At 40.9% G+C, this 21,175-nt stretch overlaps 1 protein-coding gene across 1 annotated transcript in view; it reads left to right on the top strand.

Moving 5' to 3' along the window:
• Window positions 1–5,905: 5,905 nt before the first annotated feature.
• C7 (complement C7) overlaps window positions 5,906–21,175 on the top strand; it is a 29,853-nt gene continuing 14,583 nt past the window's right edge. Inside the window, exons 1-13 of the mRNA XM_069880096.1 lie at window positions 5,906–6,231; window positions 6,533–6,588; window positions 7,210–7,285; window positions 8,254–8,395; window positions 9,212–9,353; window positions 10,198–10,336; window positions 14,775–14,909; window positions 16,068–16,311; window positions 16,841–16,954; window positions 17,375–17,541; window positions 18,414–18,642; window positions 19,205–19,382; window positions 19,757–19,844. Of these exons, the coding sequence (XP_069736197.1) occupies window positions 6,226–6,231; window positions 6,533–6,588; window positions 7,210–7,285; window positions 8,254–8,395; window positions 9,212–9,353; window positions 10,198–10,336; window positions 14,775–14,909; window positions 16,068–16,311; window positions 16,841–16,954; window positions 17,375–17,541; window positions 18,414–18,642; window positions 19,205–19,382; window positions 19,757–19,844 (1,716 nt within the window). The 5' untranslated portion in view covers window positions 5,906–6,225. The remainder of the gene's footprint in view (window positions 6,232–6,532; window positions 6,589–7,209; window positions 7,286–8,253; window positions 8,396–9,211; window positions 9,354–10,197; window positions 10,337–14,774; window positions 14,910–16,067; window positions 16,312–16,840; window positions 16,955–17,374; window positions 17,542–18,413; window positions 18,643–19,204; window positions 19,383–19,756; window positions 19,845–21,175) is intronic.

The raw sequence follows: 21,175 nt of genomic DNA, 5'->3' as shown, positions 1-21,175 counted from the left end.
CTCCTTTTTAGGAGAGGAATCTTTGTTCTGCCTATTAAAAACATTTTTTAGGTTTTAATTTCAAGATACTTGGAATTTTTCAGAGGGACACTGATGGATTTTGGTGAAAGATTTTTGTTCAAAGTTTGCTGCTTGAAACATTTTAGCTTTCCAACTTATTACAGTAGTAATTCTAAAACATATAAGGCGTATACACCACAAGTGTAGAAAGAAGATTGGCATTGGCTGATGTTTGACATTCTATTCATTCTATGAAGAACAGTCAGAAGATGATGATATTTTGAAAAGCACCGAGACATCAGGCTGAAAGAAACCTTCTGGATCATCCACTTGAGATACTGCTGTTTCAGACAATTATATAAAGCTGCTTGTGAGTTTATTAAACTGTAAGAATTAAGTTCATAGTAAAAAAATGTAGAAGAATATAAGGAAAAAATCAACAAGACCTGAAATCATTGTATAATTGTGAAAAATAGGCTTGCTTTGGCTCTGAGGATCGGTTGCTTAGAACAACTCTTGGAACAATCCTCCACAAGATTTAACTTCTAATGCACCCCTCTACATGGTATGTGTGCTTTTGTGCCACTATTACCACAAATGCAATAGTACCTCACTTGAGCCTATTCCATGTGACTCTTTTGGTGTTAGTTTATTTAAAGTGCTAAAATCATGAGACTAGCTCTTTAGTTCATGAAATTAATCTATTTTATGTACGTGTGAGCCTCTCTGTTGTTGGGCAGGCATATGAGAGCATATAGATCTATTGTAGATGGAGTACCTCTACTACTACATGCAGCTGGCTCTCAGAAGAACTTGTGCAAAAGTGCCAACCCCTGTGAGCTCTTTTGGTATGACTTTCAGGTTGAGAAGGACTTGAGGTGGACCTGAGGCTGCTCCAGACCTCAGTACTGAAGGCCATTGAAAATCTCACTCATGTTTACTATCCGTGTTTTGATTGCAGTCTTCTCCAAAAACAGATGGGCTGAGCCTTAGCCATTTTTTTCAGCCTGAAAGTAGGATGTCTTGTGGAGGCAAGTGTCAGTAATGGTAGAAACTAAACATAAATACTCAGCTTCAATGAACACTGAAATCAGGCCTGTCTGGGTAACAGATCATTGGATAGGATGGTGAATTTGGATGCCACCATCCTGTCCAGGAAAGTCCTGTGAAGTAGTGAGCGGTGGGATGGTCTCTATCTGCCAGTGTAGGATGAGCAGCAACCAGAAGAGCTTGTGCAAGGTGGTAGTTCACTGGCATTTGAGCAGATGCAGAGGCTGGCAGAATCTACAAGCAGAAAGCTCTCCTGCTGCCCTCTCTCTTCACACTTCTTACCTCTTTTCTCCCCTCTTTTTCCCCTGTGGCTGTCAATTTTTACCCTCTACCTTGGTCTGTGGCCCATAAGATCTTTCTTAGGGATGATCTAACCTCATTAAAACAGCACAAAACCACAAAGATTTTTTTTTTCTGGATTTATTTTCTGTCATAGTAATAAATTAAACTGTCTTAAAAAGAGGGTTGAAATGTGCCAAAACCAGCACCAGATGAGCAGAAGGAACATATGGTGGGGTTTGAAAGTGAAAGCAAGGAAAGGTATAGGAAAAACGGAGTAGTAACTCACCATTTTGGGCAGTTTCAAGCTGTTAAATTTCTTCGATACATCTTGTGTCCTAAAATCAGAACCTAACGCTAGTGAACAGTAACTATTTGTTTGCCCAGTGATGACCATTATGTACAAACAGGCCGAAATGCCTGCATTATAGGCAAGTCTGATTTATTACCTGCCTACTGCTACAGCTCGCTGGATTTTGAATTATAGTGACATGAGCTCTTCTTTTCCAACTCAGTTCCTTCAAACTCAAAGTCTCACAGCCTTTGTTTGGCATAGCTTCTGTAGCATATGGATTCCAGTATCTAAGGCAATATCCTTCTAAGAGGTCCCCTGGGAGACAATAATTTACATTACAGTTAGAACAAACTTAATGCTATTTGGCGTATTTAATATAGGCACATCCAAAGGCATTGTGATTAATCCTTGAAATGTGACAAATACATTAAAAGCAAAACAGGCAATTAAAATGCTTTTTTAAAAAAAGAAAGTGAGATGGCATTAGCAAACAGAAATAAATTCAAAAACTCTCCAAATCCATTTCACAATTTAAATACATAATGACAAGATGTTCTTTCTTCACTTGTTTGTCACTGGATCCTTGGCCTTTGCAAGCAGTCACAGAGCACAGACTGTCTTTAGGGCTGTAACACATAATGAACTTGGACAATGAAGACACGAGACTATTTAAAGCTTCGTAAACTATTGAGTAACCTCGGCATCAATCCTATAAAAGGCTGCAAGTCTACAGGGAAATATCACTGATATAATTATATTCTGGCTGGCCTTAGTGTGAAGTAGAATACAGACAATACCATTTCATGCTGTCTCTGGACATGCAGGATGTTGTTAGCCCAGCAAGTGAAGCATTGACTTAATCATTCTTTGCTAGAATTAACATTTGGTGCTGGACAACAAATGCTTTGCCTTAAGGCTAATCCTTTATGCCCCTCATACTACTCCTCTTTCTCTCCCTTAAAACATCATTTCTAAGCCTAAACACAGCTTATTTCTGAATGGACAGTAGAGATGTTTAGCAAGAACTTAAAGATGCTATGATAAAATATATTTGTAACTGCAAAATTGTGAGGAGATTGTTGCCATTTTCATTAACAGCAAGGGAAAATCAGCCTCATCTTCTCCATAAGTTACACTCTGTCCTCTCATAACCATGCAGTCAGGGGAAACAATCAGGTTGCTTCTTCAATCAGGCCTTTTATTATAATTAGTGTTATTGTAGAAGTGCCTGTTGGTCAAATTGGAACTATGCTAGGAACTGCATTGTCCTCTGTCACAAAATTGCAGTGTAGGCAGATTGTCATGCAACTGCACATGACCTTAAGCATCAACAACATACAAAAGAGAGAAATATTATAAATGATCCAGAGCCTGAGTACTAAGTAGCAAAAAGTTAGTATAAGTACCCTATGAAGAATCAACTATAAGCAGTCCCACTGTTGTAAAAGAAACTGTTTATCCATCTGCTGCAAAACAGTAAGGAGCCACGAGACTTGTGGACACTCTAGGAGTGACACAAGTGCAGCTCTAACCTCCCTCTGTTTTGTACCATGCCAATTTGGTCTCTTTCCCTTTGTTACTGCTGAAGCCAGCCTAAGTAAGATATCAAGATCCCGTTTCCAAATGAAAGAAGATAAAATCTTTAGGCTGAGGTACCTGAATATGTGTGCTAAGAGGACTAATACACAGCATCTGCCAAAGCAACATTTCTGTTTTGCTGAAATGCTGCTTGCAATAAGATATTCCATCAATATATATTGATTTGAATATCACAGAATCATAGAATGGTCTGGGTTGGAAGTCACCTTAAAGATCATCTAGTTTCAACACCCCTACCATGGGCAGGGACCCCTCCCACCAGACCAGGCTGCTCAAGGCCCCATCCATCCTGGCCTTGAACACCTCCAGGGATGGGGCAGCCACAGCTTCCCTGGACAACGTGTGCCAGTGCCTCACCACCATCATTGTGAAGAATTTCTTCATAATGTCTAATCTGAATCTTCCCCCTTCCAATCTATAGCCATTACCCCTTGTCCTACCACTGCATGCCCCTGAAAAAAGTCCCTTCCCAGATTTCTTGTAGCCCCCTTCAGGTACTGGAAGACTGTTAAAAGGTCTCCTCAGAGCCTTCTCTTCTCCAGGCTGAACAACCCCAACTCTCTCAGCCTTCTGATGATCTTCATGACCCTCCTCTGGACCCGTTCTAACAGTTCCGTATCTTTCTTATGTTGGGGATTCCAGAACTGGACACAGTACTTCAGGTGGGGTCTCACGAGAGAGGAATAGAGGAGCAGAATCACCTCCCTTGACCTGCTGGCCACACTTCTTCTGGTGCAGCCCAGGATACAGTTGGTCTTCTGGGCTGCGGGTGCACATTGCCAACTTGAGTTGAGCTTCTCATCAATGAGGGTCCCAAGTCCTTCTCTGCAGGGCTGCTCTCAATCACATCATCCCCCATCCTGTATTGAAACTGTGGATTGCTGTGACCCATGTGTAGGACTTTACACTTGCCCTTGTTGTACCTCATTAGGTTCTCACAGGCCCACTGCTCCAGCTTGTCCAGCTCCCTCTAGGTGACATCCCATCTGGTGTAACAACTCCACCACTCAGCTTGGTGTCATCTACAAACTTTGTGAGGGTGCACTCAATCTCGCTGTCTATATCATTAATGAAGACATTAAACAACACTGGTCCCAGTAAGGAGCACCTGAGGAGCATCACTTCATGGATCTCCATCTGGATATTGAGCCATTGATCACTACGCTCTGAATGTAAGCCTCCAATGAATTCCTTATCCACCAAACCGTCCACCCGTCAAATCCAAATCTCTCCAATTTAGAGAGAAGTGTGTTGTGGGGGACCGTGTCAAAGGCTTTACAGAAGTCCAGACAGATCACATCCATTGGTTTTCCCATGTCCACTGATGTGGTTACTCCATCACAGAGAGCTGCTAGGTTGGTCTGGCAGGACTTGCCCCCAGTGAAGCCAGTCTTAATATGATACCTGTTACTATCAATGATTTTACTACCCATTAATTAAGAACACACAATACTACCATACACATTTTCTTTGCTAGCTGTGTTTGTCCACTTTTGTGTTTATTTGCATGTTTTGTTTGTGAGAAAATGATAATGTATCTTTATCTTGAAGTTATTATAGCTAATGAAGTACTTAGAGAAAGTGAAAATACTATCTAAGACATTAAAACAACTAACAGCAAGATCAAACCATATGTCTTGAGAAATAAAATATTCTTTGGAGTTCCCATAATCTGGGCCAGCTATTAAAGGCCTAAACCTGGTTTTATTAATTCGTCCCGCAGGCAAATGACCACTGACAATGTTGCACAAATTGGTCACAAAACCTAAGAGGAGCACAAGGACTTCGACCAGAAGCAAAAAATATGTACGGAAGTGATGAAAAGTAAGTATTATATTACCAAAGAATTTTGTTGGTACTAAACCTGAAAAGTTGCAAAGACAGATTCTGGCTTAGCTAAATTGGCTCTGAAGTTGCTAACTTCTGAAGAGTGGACATAGGCATCCCTGACATCGATGCAATAACATGATCCAAGGTCTAAGCATCTTAAGGAAAGCAGACCATACTAACAGAGTGCAGGGCTTATAAGTCCCTACATAGTGATGCTGCGACATGAAGCATTTGGTTTTCTGAGGACTGCGTTAAACTATTCAAAACAGATATAGAATCTGAGAGGTAGTATATGAAGGCTTTTCAGACAGGTGAGCTGCTTTTCCTTGAGGTCTTCATCCAGGCTCCGCTAGGATAAATTAATGGAATCTTCCCCATTAGTGGCATTTTCTTGCTGTTACTGGAATGTGCTAGCTCTGGAGAGTGAATAAAGGAAAAAGAAAAACTAAGAGGGCATGGCAGGATGAGGTAAGAGAAGGTGAAGTGCTCTTACTTCTGTAAGAGCATCCCCACAAAAAACCAGCTGTTGATGTATCACTCAAACTAGAGGCTTGTATGATCTCAGGATGTCTTTCACAAGCATGACCATGCCAGAATTGGCTAAAACTTACATTCAGATCCCTGAGCTCATTTTCACTGTGAGAACTCATGTGCAGAAGTCAGTATGACTGCAGAAGTGGAGACTGAAGATTTGTGACCAAAATTAAACCTTGGCAGCATCAGCTTAACCTAGATCAGCTCCTCCTCTTGAAGTTAGGCACTTAGCTCTGGTGCTGCATGTGTGACAACAGGATTGGCCTGGGATCTCTGAAAGTCTTGTTCAGAGGAAAGAAACTGTGGGAGAGAAGATAAGGAAAGATGATAGTTCTTCCAGTAAGCGCTCTTCACAACTTTGTGCCAGCACCAGTCAGTACATCCAAGCCTTGATTTTTATGTTTTAAAAGCACTGAGCACCTCCCAAAGCAGGCTGTGTCCCTGGAGAGTGTTGGATGGGTTAGGGTTAAAATTCCTCTGCAATATTCAGCCTTTTTAGGGAGAGAAAAGCAGAATAGCAAGGCAGAGTGAGAAGAGATGTACAGTAGCAGACAGACTGACTGACTCCTTTGGTTGCTGAATTGAGTGGAAGTGCATTTTCCCTGGTAATTGCTGGATATCTGAGTATTTCATCTGACATGAAGGTAGGACAATTGCTTACACAATTTTTACTGATGAAGTGAATATGGCAAGTGCAATGAAATATTAATTTATAACCTTATAAATACTTAGCTGAAAATGTAATTGGCAGTATTGCAAGAAAGAAGAAAAATAAAAAAAACCCCAAGAGCTTTCACAACAAAGCTGAGGAAAATCAGTGTGCTGTTCTCCTTTATTTCTTAAGGTGACTAGTTTATAGATTGCAGAAAGTTAGCACAGCTGGACAAGCCTGATGCAAAAAGCAGAAAAGGAAAGTAAGTTTGCTTTTGCTCCTCTTTTTTTCAGGTGCTGGGGATTTTTCTGTTGCTGGAAGTTTCAGGCTTCTTGCCCATTTTTTCCAGGTGACTATTTCTTCCATAAATAATACAGTGAAGACAAAGCACATAAAGCGTAACAGACAACTTCTGGTGCATGACATGGGGCAGAGTTTAGAGGTCTTCAGATATATTTCCTGGGAGAGGAGAAACTATTTGGTGTCAGCATTGCCACTGTCATCAATGGTGACAATTGTGAGCCCTTAAATCTGCCCAGAGGAGTCAGCCGCCCTTCAGGAAGATGGCAGGCAGGGGTGGTGTGTGCCACGGTAATGTACATCTGTGAAACACAGCACAGCTTACCCCAAGCCAGCCCTGATCCTGAGGCATTGTGAAGCTGGTCTTTGAAGTTTCTGTTATGGTTATGCAAAATCCTTGCCGATCTTCAAGCTAGGCAAATATATGTACTTTCTTCTTTTCAGTGACCAAAAAGCCCAAGCTGGGACTGATTTAATTCTTACATATGAAAAGCAAATCCAAGTGAGTTTAGAAGGAGCCTAATCACACCCCTAACTGTTACTGAAGCCTGCTTTGCTGTTTAGGAAAGTTTTGTGCTAATGCTTATGGATGGAAATCCCTAATTATTTTCCTCTCACATTTTTTTCTTTTATTTTTTTTTTTTAAATGCAAAATATACTACTCGAGCAGTGCTTCCCCTCCAGTCCATTGCCGCTGGAATTCTTTTGGCCCTTGGTCTGAGTGTGATGGCTGTACTCAGAAACAGGTACAGATGAACACACCTTTTCTATGCTCCTGACTTTGTAAGTATATGCTTTTATTTTCCCAGTGATTAAGGAGCCACTGTATCTTTAAAACCCCAAATCATATGTCAGAAAAAAGCCCCAGCAGAACAAGAAGGCTGAAGAGCAAAGAACTCAGCAGGAAAATCCTCCAGTCTGTCCCCAGTATGTTCCCTTTCAAAACTATGATATTCATGTTGTAAAATAACTTGTGCATTTTTAACTTTGGTGATAACTCCAAAAAGCTCAACTGAACTGTTGGTAAACAGAAGCATTCCACCACTGATGCTGGTTTGTACCAATTTCCAATGATTTTGCATTACTGGAATTGTGTCTTAAGGACAGAAAACTTGTTTCAAAGTATTATCCTAAATGAAAACAAGTTGATCATTTTCACAGTGCAGCTCTGTTGATGTGCAAGATACTTGCTTTTGATATTCTTTCTTATTTACTATATGTTGCATCAACTAGGGAAGGATTAGTCAAAATTAAAGATGCACTACGAGACAGTATTTATTCTCTTTAGAAGCAAAAAGTAATCCACTTGATGTTAGACTTTATCATCCTCCTTAATGACATTGTTTACTTTCAAGAACTTCAGCAAATTCATATGAGACATGAAAATTATTAGAATTACTATTAGAAAAGTAAACAAAACTGAAATTTTTCAGCAGCTTTCTCTTGGTTTCAGTTACATACTGAACAGAACAAACAGAACAAACCAGCTAAGCTTATGCTTCAGTCTAAAGACCTTATAGATAAAATATTAGCCTTTCCGTTAACTTGAGAATTTGTTACCGTATTGTGGTAATACCAAGTGTGGTTGTTCTCATAAAAAATAGCAAATATCTCATTTTTTTACATCAGTAGAGTGGTAGCATTGTCCTGAAACTAGTAAACTATTCCTGTTTTGCATATGGATTTTCTAAGATCTCCTTTAATTTGCATTCAGATTCGGAGACGGACAGTAGCAGTTTATGGCCAATATGGGGGAAACCCTTGCTCTGGGGATGCCTTTGAAACAAGACCATGCACCCCCAAAAGGGGATGCCCAACAGAGGATGGATGTGGTGATCGGTTCAGGTGTTTCTCAGGTACCATCCGAGATCTTTTTCACCATTTTCTGGTCATAAAGTTAAGATGATAATTTTTGTATCTTTGAATTTTAGTAAATGGCCAATGGCTTTGCAGACCTTTGACATACAGATAAATTTGGTTTAGGAGGGTATTTCCTTTTTTCCAGCCTCAACTACACATGTTTTTTATTTCATCTGGAGTGTTGCAGAGCTTTGCAGATAATATGCTGCAGCTGTGGTAGCCTCTCTAAGTCATTCTGCCTTAATAATATTCCCCAGGGTACATTTTTTTTTTTCATTATGAGGAGGTTATTAAGGAACGCAACCTTAGATGTGATAGTTTGAAACTGTTCTAACCTATATCTAAACATCTTGTAAATCACCCCTGCCATGGAAACTAATGCTGGCTAGACCAGTGCTAGTATCTAAGCGGCTTCCTTTACCTTCATAAAAAACCTGCATTACCTCAGTAGTTAGACATTTATCAGAGAGGAGCATGATAAACAGGTTTTGGTGTTACCAGTGAGATAATCACATATAATCAAAAGTGATAGGGTGAAAGGATGAAAGTCCAGGAAATAAATCTAGAAGTCAACAGTTTCATTAATATATTATAAACATTGAATAGCTGTGGTTTTCTCAAATGTACTATGAACTGTTTATGTCTACTTTTATTGTTGTTTCACAACCCTCCTGGGCGCTTGCTGTTCATCATGGGAGTGAACTAGCTAATTAATGTAGCAGAGAAGGGAGATATTTGCTTTGATTTTAGGTAATTTATTTTCAAATGAACAAATGCGTCTCCTTTCCCCATGCATTTTTGTTCTGATTTAGGTCAGTGCATTAGCAGATCTCTTGTGTGCAATGGGGATCAGGACTGTGAGGAAGATGGTGCAGATGAAGATCGATGTGAAGAGAAGAGAACTATATGTGATATTGATAAAACGCCTCCGAATTCAGAACTTATAGGAACAGGGTAATGTTCTTTGCCATGCTCAGTAGTACTGGTGCCAAATGCATTTACAATTTTGTTGTATTTAAAAGCTCTGCCTCTACAGATAGACTTCCTGGGGCTGTGGTAAAACAACCCATATACAAAAGTGTTCAGTCAAATGCCTCCATCATGCCAATGGCTCACTGCAGCCAGTATGTAGAGGCTCTTGATCTGAAGCACAGAATAAAAGTTTTTATCTTTCATTCCTGCTATTTAGTAATATCTTTTAAGAGTCACCCAACAGTAAAAAATCATCAGCATGGAAAAAAATGAGCCAGCAATGCTCATTCTTCTTGTTCATTACTGTTGCATTTAATCCTGTGGATTAAACATCCATATGTTTTTTTTGGTTTATACGTCTCATCTGGGACCTAGCAAAATAGTGACCTTAAGATTCCTTAGCACAGTTTTATCAATTATAAAATAGAATTAATATATTATACAACACTTTTTTTCAAATAGATGCTCCATTGTTTCTATGTTGCTTTAATTGCTGGAATAATGAAACAAATCCAATGAAACAGGACAATAAAATCAGTTGTGATAGATTTGACTGTCTTAATGTTAAGAGACATTGATATGTGTTCACTTTTGTTGACAAATCAAGAGCAACATTTTGCTTTCCATTTTGTAAAATGTTGTGCATGCTGCACTTTTGCAGGTATAAAAATCTGTTAATTGATACCCCCTTTTCTTGAGTAAATTGGCTCATGACCTTAATCTGCAAGTACAGTGTTCAGTCATAATGGCTCTATAATTTTAATCTCCTGGAAAATAATTTGCTATCTCTCTGTCTTAGTGATCTTTCATGTTTTTCTTCTCATAGCTTTGATGCTATTACTGGTGAGACTAGGGGAAGTGTCATTCACACAAAAAGCTTTGGAGGACAATGCAGAAAGGTTTTTAGCGGTGATGGGAGAGAGTACTACAGGTTGAGTGAAAGCGTTCTTGCTTATACTTTCCAGGTAAGTTTCTATTAAGCACAGCTTTGTATTTAGAGTCGATTAAAAGTGGGAGAATGATGCACAGCTTGTAGTGTCTCTTGGCAGGAGGGTTTCCTTAAACATAGCAGAACAACACCTGTTCCCTCTCTGCAGTCACTTTTTGAAATACAAACTGCTGCATGTCTTGCTAAAATGGAAGGAAAATAATTATAATTCCTTGGATGTGGTTTCTAACTGACCACTGGAATAACACCCTATGCTCCCTGTCTCAGACCCAACAGGCAAGCTATATGACAGAGGACTACCCATCCTCTCTCCATGCAGCCAAAGAGAGAAATTTAGGAGGTGGAGGGGAGTGGCAGCAGGTTCCTGTCCGATGCAGCAGGTGTGTCTCCCTTGTGCCAGCCTCAGCCTCTCAGGTTCCCTTGCACAACAGCTTGAAGCTCTGGAAGGGAAACCAAACCTCTCTGAAGATGATGTGTCCCACAGCCTAGAAATGTTCCCTAGGTTAAGGCACAACAAGCCTTCCATTAAAATGGCCTCTTTCAAGAAGCAGAAGTGGGTTATTGTCCTAGGGGACTCCCTTCTAAAGGGAACAGAAGGACAAGTCTGCAGACTGGACCCATTACACAGGGAAGTTCGCTGCCTTCCTTGGGCCTCGGTTAGAGATGTAGTGAGAAAACTACCAACTCTGGTCAGGCCCACAGGTTATTATCCACTGCTGATCTTCCTATTAGGTAGTAATGAAATCTTTGAGAGTAATTAAAAGGGGTTTCAGGGTGCTGGGAAGTGTGGTGAAGGGCTTGGGGGCACAAGTTGTTTTCGCCCCTGTCATTCCTACTATTGGCAATGATGAGGGAAAGAGTAGGAAGTGCTGAGAAATAAATAACTGGCTCCAAACCTGGTGTGAGAAGCAAAGTTTTGGGTTCTTTGATCATGGGTTGATGGGCAAATCACCAGGTGTACTATTGAAGAACGGGGTACACCTGTGCCCTAGGGGCAAAAGGATTCTCACCAAGAAGATAGCAGGGCTCATTAATAGAGCTTTAGACTAGATGTGAAGGGGGAGGGGGACATAACCAGGCTTGATCAAAAAAACCCTGGGAATGGCACTCCAGTTTCTGAGGGATGGTGTACTGGCAAGGACCCTTGGTCTGCCGCCTCGCAAGAAGTGAGGAAGAGCACTTCAAAAGGCTCCACAGAGGGGTTTGATAGTTCAGTGAGTAGTTGCTTGGAATTTAAGACTGTTCCCCTTAGAAGCATAGCGGTATCAACAGCCCAACTGAAGTGCATCTACACCAATGCACGCAGCATGGGCAATAAACGAGAGGAGCTAGAAGTTATTGTAAGGCAGGAGGACTGTGATATAATTGCTCCCACAGAAACGTGGTGGGATGACTCACGTAACTGGAGTGCTGCTATGGAATTCTACAGACTCTTCAGGAGGGATCGGCAAGGAAGGAGAGGCGGTGGGATAGCCTTCTATGTTAGAGAGAGTTTCAAGAGCCTCAAACTCATTGACGGTGATGATAGGATTGAATGTCTGTGGGTGAAAATCAGAGGTTCACCTATTATGGCAGATACTGTGGTGGGGGTCTGCTATAGACCACCCAGCCAGGATAAGGAGGCTGATGAGTTATTCTATAAGCAACTGAGAGAAGTCTAGCAAATGCTAGCCCTTGTCCTTGTGGGAGACTTCAGCTTCCCAGATGTCTGCTGGAAGTACAACAGAGAGGAAACAGTTGAGGAGGTTTCTGGAGTGTGCAGAAGAGAAGTTCCTGACACAATTGGTGAGAGAGCTGACAAGGGAAGGTGCCCTCCAGGACTTGCTGCTTGTTAACAGAGAAGGACTTCTGGGAGATGTGACAGTTGGAGGATGACTGGGGCACAGTGATTATGAGATGCTAGAATTCTCAGTTCTAGGAGAAGCAAGGTCAGTAGAACGGCCACCTTGGACTTGGCGGACTGTGGTCTGTTCAGAAGGCTGCTCGATCAAGTTCCATGGGAGACAGTCTCTAAGGGCAAAGGAGCTCACGACGGCTGGAGGCACCTTAAGAAGGAATTCCTGGTGGCACAAGGGCAAGATGTCCCTGCATGCTGGAAAATGAGCTGGCAGGGAGGAAAACCAGCCTGGCTGAGTAAAGAGCTCTGGGTGGAAATCAGGAAAAAGAGGAAAATATATGAACTCTGGAAGAAGGGGCAGGCAACTCATGAGGACTACAAAGGTGAAGTGCGATCTTGTAGAGAAAAATCAAAAGGGCTAAAGACTAATAAAGAAGTTAGATTGGCCCATTCTGTGAAAGGTAATTAAAAAATCCTTCTACAAATATATCAGGAACAAAAGAATCAAGAAGAATCTTCATCCTTTACTGGACACAGAGGGAACAATAGTGACAAAGGATGAGGGTAAGGCCGAGGTGTTTAATGCTTTCTTTGCCTCAGTCTTTAATAGTAAGGTGAGATGTTCCCTGAGTACTCAAGCTCATGAACCAGCAGACAGGGAGGAAGAGCATAACAAAGCTCCCTTAGTCCGAGAGGAAATGATTAGAGACCTGCCAGGCAAATTAGATATTCATAAGTCTGTGGGGCCGGATGGGTTTCATCCAAGGGTATTAAGGATGTTGATGGAAGTGCTTGCCAAACCCCTTTTCCATCATCTACCAGCAGTCCTGGCTGACTGGGGAAGTTCATTGGACTGGAGGCTGGCTGATGTTACACCTACTTACAAGAAAGGCCAGAGAGAGGATCTGGAAAATTACAATACCTGTCAGTCTGACCTTAGTGCCAGGGAAGGTCATGGAGCAGATCATCTTGGGTGCCATCTCACAGCACATACAGGACACCGGGTGATCAGGCTCACTCAGCACGGGTTTATGAAAGGCAGGTCCTGCCAAGCTAACCTGATTGCCTTCTGTGACATGGTGACCTGCTTGATGTATGAGGGAAAACCTGTGGATGTAACTGGACTTTTGTAAAGCCTTTGACACAGTATCTCACAGTATCCTACTTGAGAAACTGTCTGCCGCTGGCCTGGACAGGCATACCCGCTGCTGGGTTAAAAATTGGTTCAACAGCTGGGTCCAAAGAATGGTGGTAAATGGAGTTAACTCCAGCTGGAGGCCAGTTACACATGATGTCCCCAGGGCTCAATGCTGGGTCCAGTAATTGTTCAGTATCTTTATCAATGACCCGAATGAAGGCATTGAGTGCACCCTTAGCAAGTTTGCGGATGACACTGAACTGGGAGGAAGCACGGATGTGCTGTAGGACAGGGAGGCTCTAAAGGGGGATCTGAACAGGCTGGACTGCTGGCCTGAGACCAATGGGAGGAGGTTTAACAAGGCCAAATGCTGGGTCCTGCGCTTGGGGCACAACAACCCTGTGCAGCTACAGACTAGGAGAAGTCTGTCTAGAAAGCTGCCTGGAGGAGAGGGACCTGGGGGTGTTGGTTGACAGCGACTGAACATGAGCCAGCAGTGTGCCCAGGTGGCCAAGAAGGCCAATGGCATCTTGGCTTGTATCAGAAATGGTGTGGCCAGCAGGTCCAGGGAGGTTATTCTCCCTCTGTACTCGGCACTGGTGAGACCGCTCCTTGAATACTGTGTTCACTTTTGGGTCACTCAATACAAGAAAGACATTTTGGTCCTGGTGCGTGTCCAGAGAAGAGTGATGAAGCTGGTGAAGGGGCTGGAAAACAAGTCTTACGAGGAGCAGCTGAAGGGAGACCTTTTGCTCTCTACAACTACTTAAGAGGAAGTTGCACAGAGGAGGGAGCTGGCTTCTTCTCCCAAGAGACAGGTGACAGAACAAGAGGGAACGGCCTCAAGCTTCATCAGGGGAAGTTTAGATTGGATATTAGGAAAAATTTCTTCACAGGAAGGGTTATCAGGAAGAGACTGCCTAGGGAGGCAGTTGAGTCACCATCCCTGGAGGTGTTTGAAAGACAGGTAGATGAGGTGCCTGGGGACATGATTTAGTAGCGGACGGGTACAGTTAGAGTTGATGATCTCTAAGGTCTTTTCTAGCCTAATGATTCTATGATTCAATAATTCTCTCATGGTTAGGCTGAATGTAAGGCCATCTGCTTAGCATAAGTAGTGGCCTGAATCACCATAAGAAATCCTATGTCCACAAAACTTAAAAGTGCTTTGTGGAGATCTTCAAGGGATACACTTTGTTTGAAGTCGCTGCCTCAGATTTGGTTTATCTCACATATACCAGAAGCATGTCAAACAATGTACTTCACTTCAAAATATAAATACTTAATGTACAAATGTATAAAAGAATATATACATGCTTTTCCAATAGTGTTCAGTACTTTTATGAAACCTGGAGTGGATTCAGCCTCAAAAGACATGGGATGTTTTTCATCAGAAAATACTTGCTCTACTCTGTAAGTTATCATCTTTAACATCTTTCATTAAGCTTTTTATGAAGTCTCCTGTCTTTCATTTTCTAGGTTAAAATTCAGAATGATTTCACTTATGAGTTTTTCAACAGCAGCTGGTCTTATATGAAACACACAGAGAGGTATGAAAAATCAAACAATGGTCATGGTTATTCACAGAGAAAAAGTCTGCAACACAGTCAGAAGGTATGTTTAAGTTGTCACTGTGGTGTAGTGTTTTGCATAAACTTTTCATTGGGTTTTTTCATATGCTTTTATAGGGTGATTAGATGTTTATTTTATCTGAATATTTTTGACACAAAGTGCATAACAGAAAATAATCCCATAAAACCTTTACAAAAAGATCACTGGATTGCTTATCAATAAGAAAAGATGACTACTGGCTTTAGTTTCTCCATTTTTACATCTTTATTATAACTTATTTATTTACTAGCTGGTTTCCTCCCTATTTGAGGAATAAATGGCTTTTTCTCATAACAGATTAATCGTTTTATTTTCCTTCTAATGATTTACTGCACTTTGTTTTTTTGTTTTTTTTTTTTTTTAATGTATTACCTCTATAAGTAACTTGGAGCAAAAATTTGAAATAATTCTATGATTAAATCAAATACATTTTACACTAGTAGAACTCCATTAAGAGAGAGATCTGGTGTCTTAAACAGCCAGAAGTTACAATGCTTATGCCTTTGACTTATTTGAAAAGGTGCATTAGATATATAAATTGAGAACAATTCAGTCATGAAGTATTCTTAGCAAATAAAATCAAGTAACAAATTTATACATTTTATGGCTTGCAAGCTGGCAGAGGATAAGCTCACTTTACCACACTAGCAAAAAAAATGTTTTATGCCAAGTTTGAAACTTAGTATAAAAAGTTTAAAAACAACTTTGAGAGGTTAAGATGACTGTTATTGTATAGGCATATAGGATATTATGACTCTGTAGCATCCTCAAAATGGCTATAGCCCCTTGCAGAAAAAGGCTCCTTTATACAAAATAGTATGCTAGGAAGACCTCTGTAGTGCCTCTGATTTGCTTTCAGACAAGGCTTGTTAACCTGCTACCACCATTATCTTTGAAGAGTAGTATTTTCCTTTCTTATTTGTCCTTGTGATAACTTTCAGGTACAATGAAGGAAAAGAAATATGATACAACAACTATAAATGGAGGTCCAAAACATGTTTATAAATTCAAGATATTGTTTTTGCATTCACTGAATTGCTTAGACATCTAACAGCTCTGTAAAGCTGTTGGTTAGCAGCCAATATAATGAACATGTCTTCTAGCTAGTAGGAAATACCCTGATAATGACATGGAGCATGACTGACATTTTTTTTCCCCTAGAGTAAGCAGCTGATGGTTGTTGAGAACAGTGTGGAAGTTGCTCAGTTCATTAACAATCGCCCAGACTTTCTCAGTCTTGCGGAGCCCTTCTGGAAGGAACTGGCCAACCTTCCAGTCGTCTATGACTATAATGTCTACCGAAGACTTATTGAACGTTTTGGGACTCATTTCTTACACTCTGGATCTCTAGGAGGACATTACAAAGTTATTTTTTATATCGATACTGACAAAATGAAAGCAGAAGGTAGAGTATTTGTTACAAGAAACAAGTGAATAAACAGGAATATAAATCTATTTGCATGTTCTCCCATCTAGTATCTAAAATCAAATAAGAAACATACTATTCGTCATGTTCTCATGACAGGGAAAATAAAGCAGATTAGAAAAATTTCTCAAACCACAACATTTAGTTCTAGGTCTATGTCTGTGATCTGCAAAGCTGTGGGTAGCAAAGATTTGATAGCTGGTTTAGGACTTCATCAGGTTAAAATCAGTAGAAAGCAGTGCTGTAGGATTAAGGATTGCTGCGAAAAGAGATGAAAGAAAAAATAAACTTTGTCCAAATACACCTCCCATCTCTCAGCCTCCATCCATAGGCTTTAGCAAAATGTCTGCTAAAATACATGATGTGCTAGATAGTTGCCTTCTAATTTAGGCATAATACTTCAGGGTTCTTTTCTTTCTAAAACACATCTCAAGTTAATGGAAAATCTGGAAATTGATCCAACACACTTTTATTTTACAGTATTGTTAATAGATTGATTATTATGCAGGTATGGACATAACAGACATGTACGAGTGCACTGCATCAGGCTGGAACTTTTTCATTGTGAAAAAGAAGAAAGTAAAGTGCTCCAAACTGGATGAACTGCTACAGACTTCTTCAGGTAATTGTTCAACAGGGACTCATGCAGTTGTCATATCTCCATCTTTCATCTCCTCCTAATTAGCTGTCAAAATGAGGAGCAGGTGTTGATAGCTTTTTTGAAGTCTGTCTTAACATGCTGAACCTAGGCACTGACTGCATAGTTTAAAAGGCTCTCCAACACTCATCAGTCATTGCTAATGCTTTCACGGTTACTAGTACTTTTCTGGACACCCTAAGACAGGGCTGCCAAGACACCTGCAAAACCACATACTTCTTATGTTGTCCACGTAGGAATTCTTGATTCAAGCACAGGTGGTTGATCTGCGCTGGTAAGTCCTTTCCCTGTTCGCTAGTATAGTTTTTGCATACATTGTTTCTATTTCCATTTCCAAATAAAGCAATGCAGGTACTTTCTGTATTTCCAATCCTGAATCTACAGGAAGCAGTGGAAATAAGATTAAAGGAGAACCCTACATAGAAGGAGGAAGCCCTGGTGCTGTTGCTGGCCTTAGTTATCTAGAGCTGGATAATCCTGCTGGGAACAATCAGAGGTACTCATTTTGGGCCAGATCAGTGACAGACTATCCCAGAGTAATTAAACAAAAGGTGAGTAATTAAACAAAAAGTATGTAATTAAACAAAAGTTAAAGTGAAGCAGAGAAAAGCAGATCACATCACCTCAAAGGGAGAAATGATTAAACTATGGCTGATGATTAATCAGGCTATAGTCTACAGTAATTTTGGTTTTAGACCACTTTATACAAAAGAAAAGAAAAATTAGCAGAAAGAAAATTAACCCTTCCCTGAAATGCATATTAGCAGGTCTGTTTGGCTTCCATTCATCTTGCTAACTTCTGTGTATCCCTTCTCCCTTCTCTCTGCATCCATATGTTTGGCATAACTGGATGTCCTGGAAGCTAGACATTTCTAAATTGGGCATGACCATATTCACTGCTAACCCTGTCCACATACTGAAGAATGATATAAACACAAAATATTTCTGACAGGAAATTTTCAATAAAATGTAAAAACACAGAATATCATAAAATAGGCAATAGAAATCCAAAATGTTTTTATTTATTGTTACTTTCAGCCACTGTTCAATGAAATACCATAACAGATTGTTTAAATGTTCAGCTTTTTAGGCTTGTAATAGCTAGGTGAGAATTTGGGTAACTGTACATTGGTGATCTCTGTTATTGCTTTGTCTCAGTCATACTCTCATACCTGAAATATGTTTAAACATGACTAATCTACCACTAGCTTTAAGACATGCTGTTAAGCAGAGCTAACTTTTCAGGAAAGTCCAATACTAAATACTAACATAAGATTTTAGCTAGCTGGCAAGTTAGAGCATCTGCCAACTCTCATGTGCAGAAGCATATATCACAAAGTATTTTACATGAAAAATATGTGCTTATAAACTGTTATATCTCAACTCTAACTACTAAATATAAATGTTTCTCTACTGTGTGTAGCTAACACCATTATATGAGCTGATAAAGGAAGTACCTTGCTCCTCAGTCAAAAAGCATAACCTAAAACAAGCCATTGAAGAATATATGGCTGAAAATGACCCCTGCAAATGTCAGCCTTGCCAGAACGGTGGTGAGGCGGCTGTGGAAGGAACTCAGTGCATGTGCTACTGCAAGCCTTACACCTTTGGAGCAGCTTGTGAGCTGGGAACTCTTGTGCAAGATCAGCCAGGTCAGCGCTCTTTAACCTTGAGAGAGTTTAGAAGTGGCAAAGTGTGTTGTCCAGCTCCCAGAGTCTGTGTCACTGCACAACGTGAATGAGTGGCTGACGTGCATGGCTGCTTGGGTCAGATATCGCTGCAGACGTACAGCAAGGGGAGGGTCATGCTGAACCTGAGCCTTTGCATAACGTGTCCAAACAGTACTTAACAAAAACCTGGTTTTATTGTTATTGCTAAATGCAGCACACAATGCTAACACTAAAAAAGTAACCATCTATAAATAAATCCATATACTAAATGAATAAGTATCAGTAACTTCATCAATTTTTGCTCTTTAATTTTTAATTAGCAATATCTGATATCAGAATCTAAGAGGATACAAAAATACTTAACTTACAGATGCTATTGAATTATACTTAGGTAAAAGATGAGTTTGAGTAAGAGTAGATCACTGCAATCTGGACTTCTTTGTCAGGTCACTAGATTTGAAGGGCACACATGCTTTTTTTTTTTTCCTTTTCCTTCAAGGACAACCCCCCCCAAATTGTTTAATGTGAAATATTCTCAAATTAGGCACAGGTGTTGTTGATGGACGCTGGAGCTGTTGGTCTTCCTGGAGTCCTTGTTCAGGGGGAAGGAAATCAAGGAGTAGAACCTGCAACAATCCTTCCCCACGTGGTGGAGGGAAGGCCTGCATAGGGGAACAGCGTGAAAACAGATCTTGTGAAGACGAAGATTTGCAGCATTTTCGGTAAGCAGAAAAATATTATATATTTTGAGAATGATTAGGGGAAGATTGAAAAAATTATTTTGGAAGCGTGCATAAGCTCTTGAATTCAGGGAGAGGATCACTTACCAAGCTTTCATATTTAAATTGAAGCAAAATGAAATTCAGAAGCTGTGAATCTGATACAAGATAGGACTGAAAAACAGGGTAAAATCCAGTATACTTGACACCATTCTATTTAATACTCTCTCATATAGCCTGGCAGTGCCTGATTTAAGTATAGTTGTGATGTAAATGAGGCTCATAACAATTTTGAAAATGGGCTTCACTAAGAAGGGAGGTTTTGAAAGGAAAGGAAACTAAATCCAAACTAAACTGCACTTTTGTTTGCTTCATAGCTTGATTGAACCTCACTGTTTTGATTTATCCATAACTCCTACAGAATTCTGTTCACCTCCTCCTCCCTTGGAAAATGGCTTTGTTCAAGTAAGTTATTTCTAGTACTCTATTATCTCATTTGATTCCCTCAAGCTCAATTATGGTGATGATGGGATTGAATGCCCGTGGGTTAAAATCAGAGGAGCCCACAAGAAGGCAGATATTGTGATGGGAGTCTATTATAGACCACCCAGCCAAGATGAAGAAGGTGACGAGCTCTTCTATAAACAACTGGGAGAAGTCTCAAGATCACTAGCTCTTGTCCTTGTAGGAGACTTCAGTCTTCCAGATGTCTCCTGGAAGTACAATACAGTGGAGAGGAAGCAGTCTAGGAAGTTCCTGGAGTGTGTGGATGACAACTTCCTCACACAGCTGGTGAAGGAGCCCTCTTGGACCGGCTGTTTGTGAATGGAGAAGGCCTTGTGGGGGATGTGATGGTTGGAGGACACCTGGGACAAAGAGATCATGAGATGGTAGAAGTTTAGTTCTAGGTGAGGTGAGGAGGGGGAGTTAGCAGAACAGTCACCTTAAACTTTCAGAGGGCAGACTTTGGACTGTCCAGAAGGCTGGTTGATAAAGTCCCATGGGAGACAGTCCTTAAGGGCAAAGGAGCCCAAGAGGGCTGGGCGCTTCTCAAAAAGGAAATCCTGGCAGCTCAGGAGCAAGGTGTCCCCATGTGCCAGAAAAGCAGCCGGCAGGGAAAAAAATCAGCTTGGTTGAGCAGGGAGATCTTGAGGGACATCAAAAAGAAGAGGAATGTCTATGAACTTCAGAAGAAGGGACAGGTGTCTTGGGTGGACTACAGGAAGGAAGTGAGATTGTGCAGAGGAAAAATCAGGAGGGATAAAGCCCAACTAGAGGTCAGATTGGCCAAGTCATTGAAAGATAACAAAAAAGTCTTTTTATAAATACATTAGCAATAAAAGGATACCAGGGAGAATATTCAGTCCTTATTAGATACAAATGGAACAACTGTGACAAAGGCCGAGGACAAGGCTGAGGTCCTTAATGCCTTCTTTGCCTCAGTCTTTAATAGTAAGGAAAGTTGTTCCCTGTGTGTACACACCCAGGAGTTAGAGGAGCAGAACAAATCTCCCATGATCCAAGAGGAGGAGGTTAGAGACTTGCTTGGCCAGCTTGACATGCACAAGTCCATGGGGCCGGATGGGATCTATCCAAGAGTATTGAAGGAGCTGGTGGCTGTGCTTGCCATACTCCTTTCCATCATCTTCCAGCAGTCCTGGCTGAATGGGGGAGTTCCACTGGACTGGAGGCTGGCTGATGTTGTGTCCATCTACAAGAACAGTTGCAGGGAGGATCCAGGGAACTACAGGCCTGTCAGTCTGACCTCAGTGCTGGGGAAAGTCATGGAACAGGTG

This window comes from Phaenicophaeus curvirostris, chromosome Z (genome assembly GCF_032191515.1).
Source record: "Phaenicophaeus curvirostris isolate KB17595 chromosome Z, BPBGC_Pcur_1.0, whole genome shotgun sequence".
NCBI classification, from domain to species: Eukaryota; Metazoa; Chordata; class Aves; order Cuculiformes; family Cuculidae; genus Phaenicophaeus; species Phaenicophaeus curvirostris.
This window is presented reverse-complemented; position numbering and strand designations above follow the sequence as displayed.